The sequence below is a fragment of the Perissodus microlepis genome, chromosome 9 (genome assembly GCF_051167445.1).
Source record: "Perissodus microlepis isolate ML-2025 ecotype Zambia chromosome 9, ASM5116744v1, whole genome shotgun sequence".
In the NCBI taxonomy this organism is placed as follows: Eukaryota; Metazoa; Chordata; class Actinopteri; order Cichliformes; family Cichlidae; genus Perissodus; species Perissodus microlepis.
In genome coordinates this window covers 29,847,712-29,862,167 of record NC_140469.1, presented here as the reverse complement: position 1 = coordinate 29,862,167, position 14,456 = coordinate 29,847,712, and the positions used below count along the sequence as shown (strand labels likewise).

Genomic DNA, 14,456 nt, shown 5'->3' with positions numbered 1-14,456 from the left:
TGGGAGTGTGTGTGGTGTTGGTGGTGGGAGTGTGTGTGGTGTTGGTGGTGGGAGTGTGTGTGTGGTGTTGGTGGTGGGAGTGTGTGTGTGGTGTTGGTGGTGGGAGTGTGTGTGGTGTTGGTGGTGGGAGTGTGTGTGTGGTGTTGGTGGTGGGAGTGTGTGTGGTGTTGGTGGTGGGAGTGTGTGTGTGGTGTTGGTGGTGGGAGTGTGTGTGTGGTGTTGGTGGTGGGAGTGTGTGTGGTGTTGGTGGTGGGAGTGTGTGTGTGGTGTTGGTGGTGGGAGTGTGTGTGGTGGTGGGAGTGTGTGTGATGTTGGTGTGTTTTGATATGTGATTTCTCCTAGAAAGAAAAAGCTAAAATCAGCCATCATCAGTTCTTTCTTACATCTTTCTCTGTAGCCCTCAGAGTTAAACTCAGACTTCTTCTCATCTCAGTTGTGGATCTTGCCGGCAGGCTGCTATTAAATCTTCGGACTGATAGTATCTCTTACTTAAATAAGCGCAGCCTGAATAAATTCCCTCATTTCTCATGGCCTTTTATCTGGGCCTGCCACCAACACAAAGCCACGAGGGGTGGTTAAATGGTGGCAATGAAGGTGAACTAATTAAACTGAAGTCGGCAGAAGCTACGGTTCAGCAGCTTTATCACTCCGCTGTGGGAGAGGATTCAGGTTAACTCTACTTAAATAGTGACACAATGGGGGAACTTTATGAAGCCAGCCTGTTGAAGTAATGGTAGTTTGTCAAAGCTGCTGGCCCATCACCTTTACACATGATGTGTCCATCGGGTCGTGGCAGTCTGACTTTTTTGAGTGACAACATTATCTGTTTCTGGGTCCTAATGCTCCTTTGGTTCCCAAAAGCCAACCAACATCGCTGACATTTAAACATCCTCCAAATATTCTTGAAGTTGAATTTCATATTTATGCAATTTATTATCTTATTTATGCAGATTTTTACTGAATAAAAGAACTGTGGAACCTTCCAAAGTGATTTTATTCAGAGCCAAAGACATTTCTGCCCAGGATGCCAAAAAAAAAGCCATTTAAAGATTTTTACTTTGTGGTTCATTTACACAACCATAAAGGATATTTTTATCATTCTAGTGATCATACATAACACCCCAAAAGTCCAACTCAGAGCCAAAACAGCTGCTATATCAGCTGTTTAGTACATCTTCAGTCTCCATACTGAACTAAATGAATATTGTCTCATTTAATCAACACTCAACACAGAACAAAAGTCTTAAATTGCATGTTGAGATCTTATTTCATCCAGGCATCAGTTTCAGCCTATATCCCTCAAATGTCTGAAGTAGGTGATACATCTTATTGTGACACACGATCATAATCTGACATTCAGTTCGGTGCTCAGTTTAACTGTTAGATCTACAAAGATATAAACGATTGTGGGATCCACACAGAAAGACCCCGGCCTGTTGGTGGGGTTGCCTCACAGCAAGAAGGTCCCGAGTTCCTTCTTGCTGTGAGGCAACAGTGCTAACCGCTGTACCCCCATGCTCCTATGAATTTTATTTTGTTCATGCATCCTGATATTGACACTTTTGAGTTTCACAATTTTGAGGCCAAAAAAACCCCCAGATAAATAAAAACAGCCTCGTCTCATGGGAGATTTTTGAAATACAGCAACTCTCCATGCTCCATCTTTATTCTTACTTCCACTTTCTACAGTGAATAACTGCCTTGCAGCAGTGAGTCAGTGACACTGATGCTTTCAAACGTGCTCTAACAGCAGAACAATGTTGCATCGTTTTTCATCACTTTAGTAAAAAGCATGTCTGTTTCAGCCTGAAACTGGGAAGCTTTGGAAAACTGCCTTTTGCTTGTGATCATTTATTAGTTCAAGTTGATTTTAGCCCACTTTCTCATGTACTTGACCCCAGAGACCACCAGAGACCGCCATTACTGGTTGGTGGCATCAAATATGTACAAAGCACATAATGTGGCAGAAACATGTCTGATGGATATTTCCAGGTTTATTCAGAGGTTTTAATTGAAAAGGGTGAAATTTTATAAAAACGTTCATGTTGAAGTGATAAGATGTCCTAGTGCCTCACTGCAGGTTTGTAGTGCAGGGTGTCTTTTAAAAGTCTAATACCAACTTAACATTGATTAAAGTTAAATATTCATTTAACATTCATTATATTCAGTATTCATTTAAACATCAGTCAGTTGAAGCTTCCCATAGCTTCATGGATGTGGATATCTGAGTTTGAAATCGGTGGATTAGTCCTTTAGTAGATCTGTTGCTGGTTTTCCCAACATGAGACGAGCTGTGGCGTTCAGACCTGAGCCGAGCCGAGCCGAGCCGAGCCAGCTCAGAGAGGAGCTGTTTATGGAGGATGACGCTGCAGCACCTCAGACTGTGAACTGTCTGTGACCTGGGATGTAATGAAGAGGTGTGTGTGTGTGTGTGTGTGTGTGTGTGTGTGTGAGAGAGAGAGAGAGAGAGAGAGCTTCCTCCTCTCCAAGTTTTGCATTTTTCAGAGTATTTTCATTAATTTAGTTTGATGTTGACTTAAGATTTTCCAGGAATCTACAAGAAAGACAGTAACATTTACCGTATGTTCATATTGATGGGTTTTGTTTTACTGATTTAATGTTTTTAATTATTGAAAATACATTTATAACATCTTTATCTTGCTTTAATGTTTGTCAAGCTGAAGCGTTTGAAGCTCTGTACTCTGGTTATCATATTTTGTGTCTTGAGGTTTCTCGTGTGATATCATACGCACATTACTCAGAGTTGTCCACGGTGTTGGATGTGATACAACTGCTGGTTGCTAGGGAAACATGAGTAGTCACTTACTGGTTGGCAGTGGTTTGTGGAGGTTGGTGGCTCTCGCTGGGTTAAGTCGTTTGCAAAGAAGGAGCTGATCACTTGTAAACCTTGAGTGTGGCACAAACTGGAAAGGGAGGCAGTTTGCCTTCAAAGTAAAAGTTGCATCCTTAGAAACAAGTTGGCTGCAACGTTGACTTTGAACCCAAACCTTCTCCATTTCCCGTCTGTGCCACTTTGTGCAGTCAGTAACTCACCGTACAGCAGGCACAGTATTTTCCCTGCATTGCATATTTTATGCTGCTGGACACTGAGCGAGGTTTGCAGCAGCCAAGTCTGTCCTGAGCCCACACTGAGAGTTTCATCAACACCTAAGCAGGAAGGTGGACCGAGGCCAGGCTGACCGGCGAGCGCGCACACATATTCAGCCGTCAACCCTGCCCCGTCCTCTTCGTCTGTCTCGCTTCCACTGAAAAAAGAGTGTTCTGACAGAAACTTCAGTTTCTCTTTTCTAACCTGTCAGTATGTGATCACGTGGCTCCGCCCACCTGTCCATTTGTTGTTTGTGTTGTTGATGTTGATGGGGGCAGCTGAGGACTGTGGAGCCCTGCCTCACCCTCATCACGCAGAAAGCCTGGATGAGCTACAGTGACAGCAGGCTTGATAACAGCTATGTCCTCTGCTCTCTTTTCACTGTTTGTAAAGACTCAACAATATTAGAGAGAAAACTTCAATAATTAGATGATAAACTGTAAGCAGGCACTTGGTGACGGTAGGGAGGCAGAACGCTCTTTCAACAGGAAGAGATTTCCTGCAGAACCAGGTTCATGGAGAGGCAGCCATCTGCTGTAACCATTTGGATGGTGGAGGGGATTAGGAGAAGAGAAACAGGACAAAAACACAAACTACAGGAGAGGGACGGCGAAATGTAATCGTGTAATAAAATAAAATATCAGGATTGAAAAAGATGAGTGCAGCAGAAGTGCTCAGTGCATCCTGAGATCCCTAATGTCAGAGGTCGAGGCGTCTCCTCAACTAAGCCTGCAGTTCTGTTCTGTTGGGATAAGATGACACTATGAAGTCTTTAAGATATTATTTAAGAATAATTCCTGATTATTCAGGACTTTGTATGTGAAGAGAAGGATTTTAAATTCTGGATTAAAAAGAGAGCCAGACGAGAGGAGCTACAGCGAGCAGTTTTGTCCAGAGAGAGATCGTTGCTGTTTTACTCGTGTCCTGGGTGTGGTACCACTCAACCACCTGATTTAAAAGAATTACAGTAGACTCACTCTTTCACAGGATGTTCCTGATTTTTGCAATGTTGCACAGATGAAAGTCCAAGTAAAGAATAGTAGATATCATGTTTCAAGAGTAATCACACTTATCAAGAGTATGTTAAAAAAGAAATCAACCTAATCTGTGATAACGATCGCTGACACTTCAGCTCAGTCTGTAGATTATTCAAGGAAAAGTGGGGCATCGTTCTGAGAGCACAGACTATACTCATTTAGTTTTATGTAATGGTGCACAAGGCCCGAGATTTATATGTAAATCCAGTCAATAAATGAAGATAAACCTTTTTGTGTCGATGTCGGTGTGATGACGTCAAATAACGATTTTTGTGAAACTATCACACTTCAAAAAAAAAGTGTGTGCAATAAATAAATCCCCAGTCCTTGTGTTTAAATGTGAGAACATGATGTAGCGTTTCTTTCTGGGGCTCAAACACACACAGACGCACAAACACACACGCACAAACACACTGTGTCTGAATGCTGAGTTAGAGTCGTGTGCGTCACTGCTGCTGGGAGAGTGAGGAGACTGTCGTTTGGCAAATGCCACTGCAACATCATAGACAATGGTAAATCTAAATCTGTATCCACAACACACCCACTGCATCTCTCAGACACACACACACACACACACACACACACACACACTCCAGTGTACTGTAAATGTGGTGTCTTAACTGAGCAGTAACAGAAAGGCAGGATGTGTCTGAGGGTATTATTGGAAACAGTTTAAAGGACACTGTGTGTGTGTGTGTGTGTGTGTGTGTGTGTGTGTGTGTGTGTGTGTGTGTGTTTCCTTATGTGGCAGAGATTATTTTTAGTCCTCACGTAGACGAGAGCGGCACAAACACCTCACTGTTTTTTTAGCACTGCGTGTAGTTTGTTGTTATCCTGAAAATTGTGTATCTGTGAATAAGAGAAACACATCCACTCATTCAACATTTCCACCTTTGTCTCATGGCCGTTCTTGCCAAACTTCACTAAATCACTGCAACGGAGTTCTGCAGAGAAAAAAAGGGGATATCCCTGATACAGCCAGCCTCAGAAGCTCCACCCACCTGCTTGCTAATAAATGCAGTTTATGAGGAACAGCCAATCAGGAAGTTAGTTTAAAGGGGCGGAGTTAGATGGAAGATGAGCTGAGGGGCTGCATCATGCCCCAGTATCAGATAAAGAAGGATTTTAAACAGTGAGTAGTGCAATCAAATAAAAATCTGGAGTTTTGCATCCACATTTATTTATCTTCTAATTCTCTTATCTGGACTTCGTAAATATCGCAAATCATCTGCAGCTGATGTAGGTCCCAAAATCTAACAGATGTTCTTGAAGCTGTGCGGTGAGGGATAATTAAAGCTGTAATGTCAAAGTCATTTCAGATAGTTATGTTGTGTATGAACGGTCTTTAAGAGTAGCTGTAAAACATTTAAATATATAATTAAAGGTCCAGTTGGCAGGATAGGACTCTTTGTCAGGCTGACTCGGGCCCCCGGGCCTTATGTTTGACACCCCTGGTGTAGAGTGTAGTAACTGGTTAGTATTCTAAACATTAACCCATTTTTACTGAATAGGAAGTTTATTTATTAGTATCTTTAGTTGTTTTGTTTTTTTACTTTTTACTAAAAAGCAGAGCTTATGTGTAGAACAGAGCAGACTGCTTGTCTGCTGCAGGCGTCTGGATGTCCGCTGGCTGTTAATGACTTCACACAAACCGAGTTTTTGTCCTGAGCTGCTTGTCCAGCCAGAAGCTCTGTGTGTGTGTGTGTGTGTGTGTATACGCGTGTGTGTGTGTGTATGCGTGTGTGTGTATGTGTAAGATATCCCACAGAGCCAGTCTTTGTCTCAAAGGATTGGGTTGCGCCAAATGAACAAAGCATTCATGGTTGCCAGTAGATACGGGAGCAGGTGAAGTGAAACTTAATGCCGAAATGTGTGTGTGTGTGTGTGTGTGTGTGTGTGTGTGTGTGTGTTATTAATAAAGAAGCAGAAGTGAAACACACAACCATGTTCAGGCATCATTCGTTTGCCTTACAGTGATGTCCTGGAGCCTTACCAGACATCTTTACAGCTACTTTTCTAATCCTGTTCTTGACCTTCACACAGAGCTTAATCCTAAACCCAAAGTTTTTATTGTATATTCTCGCAAACTAAGCCCTAAAAAAAGCATGTTTCTCTCCATATAAGAAATATATCCATCCAAATAGATCTACATAAGAAAAACATGCACTGACCTGAAAAAATAGTTTGATACTTGCCCTTCTTTAAGCTAGGACAGCTCAATATTCCTCACTAACAGGAGCAACAGGAACACGCCCAGGTTTGTTTTCAAAAAGAAAAAAAAAAGGGGCCAAAACTCTGTTGAGCCAAGTATTCATTGAATCGTAAATAACAATGACTTTATGAATTTCTGAAGTCATTAGAGAAAAAAATCAAGCAGTTCTGTAGATATATCATTAAGTACGTTAACTTTATTAACTCTTTTCTCTCTTATACATCTTTCTGAGCTCAATTTAACTTCAATAATGTCTTCTTCTAAACCATCAACATACCTTTTAGACCCCATTCCTACAAAACCACTCAAAGACACCTCACAGTTAAGTAATTCTTCAGTTTTAATTTTGATCAGTCTCTTCATTAACAGGTTACATACCACAGGCTTTTAACGTGGAGGTAACTAAGCCATTACTTAAAACCTCTTACTTCCTGTCTAGTGAACAGAAACCATAGAAGCAGTACGGTCGAACGTCGTTAGCGTCTTTGTAACACGAAGTGGGCGGTTCCCAAACTAAATTTTGTAACTGCCAGTTACAATGAAGAATACCACTGATTCATTTGTGAGGCGGTGGTAAATAAATTATAGGGTTACCTAGGCAACCAGAACCTGGAATGTCTACTAGCGACGGACTGTAAGCAACAAAGTGATGCATAACGAGTAAATTGCTTCCTGTGTGGCCCCCCATAAGTCAGCAGAGTAGCCAATGGCTTCAGAGACTGGGACTTTTTAAACAAATTGGGAGAAAATGTTTAAAAAGAAACAATCACCAGTCCAAGGATCTGGTAGATCAATGTGAGGACCAATGTGGGGACTAAATGCATTCTTGAAACAGTTGAGGTGTTGCTCTGAAGCGCACACACAATCGAACAAAAAGAAAATGAACAACAATCCTGTGCGGTACCGTCATGGAGCCAAAGACTTCAAATGTCACAGAAGTTTAAGAGGAAAGAGACAAAACAGAAAGTAAGACAAAGAAAATGAAATGACAGGAAAGAATCAGAAGCAGTGACAGGTTCAAATAATGCTCCTGTTTGTGCGACTCTTCTAGATTCATAGAGGTGCTACACTTCTGAGTGTGAAGAAAACACAGTGAGAAAGCCCACTAAGTAAAGAAGATGATGACTGTTTATGTCCCTGTTCAGACCACAGCACAGTTATGCTGTAATTACAAGGTTAAACTGAGACACAGAAACAAAGTGATGCTGTTCAGTACTCAACAACATGCTTCTCGTGTTGTTCAACTACAGCGCAGAAACACAGAGGGAGAAATAAGCGTATCGCGTGTATATCACTGAACAGTTTAGTATAACTACTAAATTTATATCAAACAAACAGCAAACATGCATTAAAGTATTCACAAGACATTATCTGTGCTTCAGTTACTGATGGACTCATTAAAAATGACATTTGTTATAACTGTGAGGAGTGTAAAACAGGAGCAGGCTCGCGCTATCTGGATATGAGAGAGAGTGTGTGGGAGAGGAGTGAGAAAATGAGAGTGGGAGGAAGAAAGAGGTGAAGTAGGAGGAAGAGAGGAGTGAAGGACAGTTCGCTGAAGTGGTCAAACTCTGCTGCTGAACGCTGGTGGCAACGATGATTCACTCGCGCTCAAAGAGAGTTACGAGGCTTCTCTCTGAATCAGCAGATCGACTGGTCGCTGGGCTCCTCCGGGGTTTCCAGCCTGCTCGCAGGGTGCTGTAGTCAACGGCAGATACATTACCTGAACCTGGACTGAATGTAGAGACAACTGTTATGTTGTTATTGCTCTACCACAGACTGCATATAAAACATGGACACCAGTTGTATATGGTCTGACTGAGAAAACTGGACACTGAGGAGCAGCCACGCCTTAAAGCACCCCCTCAACTGTTCCACTTGATTTCTCTACAGTCTGACTTCGATTGAGGAGTCGCCCTCTGTTGACTGTTATAAAGAATGCAGGCCGTGGCACTTCACCCGGAAATATGTTCATTTTTTGTATACACTCTAAAAACATAGACAGTGTATATAATGTCTGTATAACCATAACCTGTTAACAAAACCCCACCACTCTAATAGAAATATTATTTCTTCCTGGAACCAGCAGGTTTAACATGTCAGCATGTCACATGTAGGCATCCATGTTCCACACTTTAATCTGATTCATCTTGGCTGAAGTTGATCTCGTAGTAGCTATGATCTAAATTTTCCAGCTGAAAAAGAGACATTGGATTTCATAGATTAGACTCATCTCTGCACTAACAGATTGTTTCATTTGATTTCACATCTTTATAATAATATACAATCATAATAAAATGATGTTCCCTTCATAGAGTATTTTAATGACTTTAAGGATACATAATAATAATAAATGGCCTGTATTTATATAGCGCTTTACTAGTCCCTAAGGACCCCAAAGCACTTTACACATCCAGTCATCCACACATTCACACACTGGTGATGGCAGCTACATTGTAGCCACAGCCACCCTGGGGCGCACTGACAGAGGCGAGGCTGCCGGACACTGGCGCCACCGGGCCCTCTGACTACCACTAGTAGGCAACGGGTGAAGTGTCTCGCCCAAGGACACAACGACGGAGACTGTCCAAGCTGGGGCTCGAACCGGCAACCTTCCGATTACAAGGCGAACTCCCAACTCTTGAGCCACGATCACCCCAAATAATCATAATAATAACAGAATGATGAAATATCAAGTAAAGCTACAAGAGTTTGTCAGCACCACCGTTGTCAGTGGAGGATTGCTATTACCATGAGCAGCGGTTAACATCTGTTTGGTGGCTGATTGTGAGATCAAGACATCGATGACCACAAATATGACTTTAAGTTAGACACAAAATGAAAATGATGAGGTGATGAAGGTGGGTTGCAAAGTGGTTTGTATAGTCAGGCTAAAGCAGTTTAAATGGCTAACCCGTTTTTTCCAAGTTGGATTTGTAGAAACCTGATGTGAGCTGGCACTGACCACATTTCTTTAATCTTTTTATTGTATTTTCATTTGGATCATTGGTCAGACAAAACAAAATATTCAATAGATGCCAGGATTCAACTGGTGTTTTAAAAGTTAGCTTGAATGATTTATTCAACCAACAATTACAAAGTTATCTATGAAGGACTAATTGTTACGTAGTTTGTTTATTCAGTGTTCAGTCTGTGATTCTTACAGCGGGTCGAGTGTGTGATCAGGTTCAGGACACTCAGGCTTTGTATCAAACGCTCAGTTTAACAGTTTAATCGTTTTTGTAAAACTGTCAGAGGTGCTGATTAAGTTGGAGTTTGTGTTATTGTTTAGTTTGTGTTGGCGTGTTGTTCCTCCGCAGTGTTTAAGTCTAAGAAATGTTGTTAAAGCTTTCAGAAATGTCCTTAGACATCTTAAAATCGTGTTTGCCCAGTGGCCTTCGTGTCCGTGATTCAGTTCTCTGTGTGCTGAGTGTCGTTTTTCATGCCGTGTTTCGGTTTCTTCCACCCACTGCGCCTCACCGTTACAAAAGCAGCTCCACCACTGAGCCTTCGAGCTGAGCAGCAGCTATTAGCATGAGACAGCTGTGACGGTTTGCTGACAGTCAACAGTTTTGATGGAGTTTCTTTTAGGTGGCACGAGGTCACTCAGTGAAGTTCAAACAAGCCACAAACTACAACCTTTGATTGATCCGATTTTTCTGGAAACAGTACCGTAGTAATCAAACAAAACTTGAACTGGAAAATGGTTGATATATTTGATAATTAGTTGCCAAAAAGTTATCTTCCTGGTTGCTTTTAATATCAGAGCATTTCCTCACTTAAATATGGATGCACAGTTTCATCAGTGCTCCAAAACATGGAGGGGAAGGGGCATATTTTAACCGAAACCATGATAGGACAAAGCCACAAACACAAACAACAACAAAAACCTTACATATGATGGAAGCTGTAGGGGAAAAAACCTATCAGACCAGGTTATTTATACGCATAGGTACACGCGGATTGAAAAATGAGTCACAGGTTTTAGAAGTAAAAGTGGAGCTGATAATGTGGAAAGGAAGCAAAGGCAGGAAGTACAAATACAATGAGGCATAGAGAGATGAGAACTAGAAATACAAATGAGAACAAAAAACGAACATTTCAAGGTCCATGACGAAAAAGATTTTAGTGCCTACACCAGCAAACTAAGTGAATCAGCAAGAACTTAAAGGACGAAACAGGACATGAACCAGGACATTGTAAAGATTCTGACACCATCACCCCTCCAGCCTCTTAAATTGAACTGTACATGTCACTAAAAGTAGAACGACACAGACACCAAAGAACACCAATGTTATAGAAGTGAGGGCAACAACTTGTCCAACTAGGTTTTGGGGACCCGGAGCGTATCCCAGCTGACTTTGGGCACCAGTCTCTCCCATTTTGTTGCTTTTGGATTTGTTAGTTTTCCTTCTCAGACTGTTATACCAGTGTTTGTGACTTTAGCATCTACCGTTTTCTTCCCGGGACATTGGATCACACTTTGAATCCAGAAGCAACAAACATATTCAGTGTTTCATAGAAAAATAACATCCTGTTTTTAGAAGTGCATTCATCATGAAAGATGCAAAATGAGGAAACAGTAGCAAAGAAAATGTTAAAAATCAAGTCAAGCCAAAGCATGAATTGCTTCAAATAAGAGGAACGAGGTCGATGATCGATGACCTTTACTGAGAAACTTGCTGGTTGAAAATGTCCAAGGATTTGTTTGAGGAAAAAGCTGTTACACGAAACTTCTGATATCAAGTGTAGGAGGGTGAAACCTCTGTTTTGTGGGGGATTTGGTGAGTTTTTCCAATAAAAATGACATATTCTGTCCATAGATGAGAGAAGGCTCGAGGTTTTCAGGGCGATTTGAGATTTTAAAGCACTACATTTATGCTCACTGGTCCTTCCTTTGCAAAACTATCCTTAAAAGCTCACAGAGGGTTTCTCTTTGTGGGCTAAACGCCAGTTATACTAAAAATATATCCTCAAAGGTTGTTGGAGGTGGTGCGTGGGAGTGTTTTCCACCTCCGTCTCCCATCCACTCTCCTCATACGGTAGTTACTGAAATCCATTGTCCTACACGCTGTGGGTTCCTGCAGACAAAAGCTAAAATTCAAAATCTGTTCTTAGATGCGGAGAAATGAATGCACCAAAGGCTCTTAGTAAGAGATGGAAAGGTCAAGTGAGATAACTAGAGTAATAGCACAGTGCTGCTTTTTAATTTTACGTCCTCTTAATGGGTCATTGTTTCTGCTAATGTCACCGTCCTGGTGGGTCATTAACTCATTGAGGTGACTCACAGGACACAAAGGGCTCTGACATTTTTCAGCCCATTGCCTTTATTATTAAAGTGGACTCAACATTTGTATTAAAAATGTTCTTCGCAGTGAGAGAAACAAAGATGTGAGTGGTTACAGCTACAGGTGATAAACAAACAGCTTCGAGCACCTTCAGTAGAAATGTATCATTAACAGGTGCAAACGTGTCAGTGGTGAGTTTACAGCATTTCTGCTGCTTCTAAGCACTCAAATATTTATTGTTGTGAATTTTCTGTATTAGCATCATGACTGTTTGTTGAGGCAGATTACAAACCTTTAACAAGACGTTTAAATGCCATGTAGTTCTGGCTTTTGTCAGAGTACTTCAGATATTATAGTCAATCTCAAAACTTTTTAAGGATTTCTAAAACGTGCATGCGTCACTTATCCGATTCTTTCCTTTTTCAGACATTCTGTTGTAGATTTCCTTCTGTGCTTAGGATCGTTGTCCTGTTGCATGACTCAGTTTCAGCTTTATCTGTCAGACAGACAGCCTCACACTAGACTAGGGATGGGTATCGTTTAGGTTTTATCCGATACTGGTGCCAAACCGGTACTTTTGAAACGGTGCCGGTGCTTAAACGGTGCTCAAACCGGTGCTTAAAGAATGGAGAACACAAAATTGGTCCAAAAACCTCTCATGTTCAGCTGTTTTTTTGTAAAAAGATAACAATGTTAGCCTTTTCTGCAGCTATGGGGCATATATGGTATCACTCTTGGCTGGAAGCAGTGCTTAAACAATGGAAAAAACACCAACTTTGTCCAAAAACCTCTCATGTTTAACTGTTTCCACTTTTTCTTTGGTCATTTTAGCCTTTTTGGCCAGAGTGAAGGGAGCATCTGCCATCAAACAAGAAGACAGCCGCATGTAGCTATGATGATGTTTGCTAGTTCACCTTACATGCATTAATGTAATAACGTGGTTAGCCTACTCAACGTAAATTACACACGAACAACATTAAGCTACTCACGCAGAGAAGAACGGCTGCTGCTGCCATCATCATCCTCATCATTTCTGCTACACTGGCAGGGCTAGGGGCCAGGACTCTCCTCTTCGGGGTTTTGGGGGATGTTGCTAACTCCGGGTCTGATAACAAGCACCACACCCGCAGTAGATGTGCACGGTGTGAGGTCTCGCAGCAAGCTATCAAATACGGCGCATTTCTCGGCTTTTAAAAAAACGGTGCATCACCAGGTGTTTCATCAGATTTGAGGTGTTACTTCCTTTGACAGTATCACAGTATCAGCTTAAAGCACTTGTTGCAGGCTGCTGAGTTTGCATATTTTGCTGTGGACCGGATACCGGTACCCATCCCTACACTAGACTCTAGAAAACTTTGTTATACAGAGGAGTTCTCGGTCAACCCAGTGACTGCAAGGTGCTCAAATCCTCACCCCACCATCACCTCGCGGACAGCTGGTGTTTGCTGATATTGTGTGTTTGGTCTCTTTTGTCCAAATGAGATTGTTTTCTGTTTTGTTCACATGCAACTTTGCAAACCTACGATGTGCTTCAGTATTCTTTTTTAGAGAGAAGGCTTTCTCCTGGGAACCATTTCAAACAAACCATAGTTGTACTGTCATGGACTTTCACCTTTCATGCATGACCATGCTCTCTGTCTCATTTCAGACATTACCCCAAGACGTCATTCACCATCGTGGCCGACACTCCAGAGAACCTGAGACTGAGACAGCAGAGCGAGCTGCAAAGCCAGGTAAACACACACACACACACACACCAGGCCTCAGATGTGTGTACGATGCAGGAGCGCCGCCATCATCTCTGACCTGCTTTGATGATGATGATGCCATGTAGTGTTCGTCTGGTTGGTTTTTCCTTTTGAATGATGCCAGGCAGCCTCCTTGTTTTCCCCACAGCTCTGATTCGCACTGGTGTACTTTGACTGCGATCAAAAAAATGTATATAAAAGCCAGATGCAGTGTATAAATAGACAAACTTCCATCACATTCTCCTCATTTCGCCTTCAGGAAGCAGAGCTGTGCATCTGAGCGTTTGTTTTCATCTCTGTGCCGTGCCAAAGGGGAGGAGACATGAAGCTAAGAAGGTTTCACCAACATCAGGGCTTCATACCGTGACCTTTCAGTCAGTTTGGGTTTTCACTGGAGCTTTTTCCCCTTTAACTTCTTCAGTTTTTCTTTTCTCAGTGTGCCCAAACCCTATGGTCCACATTTTCTTTACCTATTTTCTGGAAATGGGTTAAAATTTATGCTACATTTGGATGGAAACTTGGCAGCTGAAACCCCGCAGATCTGCCTGCTTGCCCAGATCCACTTCAGTCATCAAGTCAAGAAACATAATTATTCTTTCAGCAGAGGCCGGGACAGCTGGTACTCTACAAATGGCTGCTGTGTAGCTTGATCTTGAATAAAAGTACATCTTTTGTTTTTAAAATGACAGATCCTCGTAGATTAGGTCACACTGTTTGATGCCCTGATGTGGTTGAAACCTTCTTAGCTTCATATCTCCTCCCCTGTGGCACGGCACAGAGATGAAAACCAACGCTCAGGTGAGCCGGTAGAAGCTGTGCTGGCAGCTCTGCTTCCCAAAGGCGAGATGAGTCACTGTGCTGATTTACTGACACTAACTGATGCAATGGACATGTGAGAGAATCAGCCAGCTATCTGTGCCATATGTCCTCATCCAGTGTGTGTGTGTGTGTGTGTGTGTGTGTGTGTGTGTGTGTGTGTGTGTGTGTGTGTGTGTGTGTGTGTGTGTGTGTCAGCCCAGCAGACTGCAGTACAAAAGGACAGATGTCCACTCAGCAGTCTGC

The 14,456-nt window shown here is 42.1% G+C and overlaps 1 protein-coding gene across 1 annotated transcript in view; it reads left to right on the top strand.

Moving 5' to 3' along the window:
• LOC146380774 (LIM zinc-binding domain-containing Nebulette-like) overlaps window positions 1–14,456 on the top strand; it is a 54,022-nt gene that overhangs the window by 20,076 nt on the left and 19,490 nt on the right. Inside the window, exon 3 of the mRNA XM_084940200.1 lies at window positions 13,295–13,379. Coding sequence (XP_084796326.1) covers window positions 13,295–13,379 — 85 coding nt within the window. The remainder of the gene's footprint in view (window positions 1–13,294; window positions 13,380–14,456) is intronic.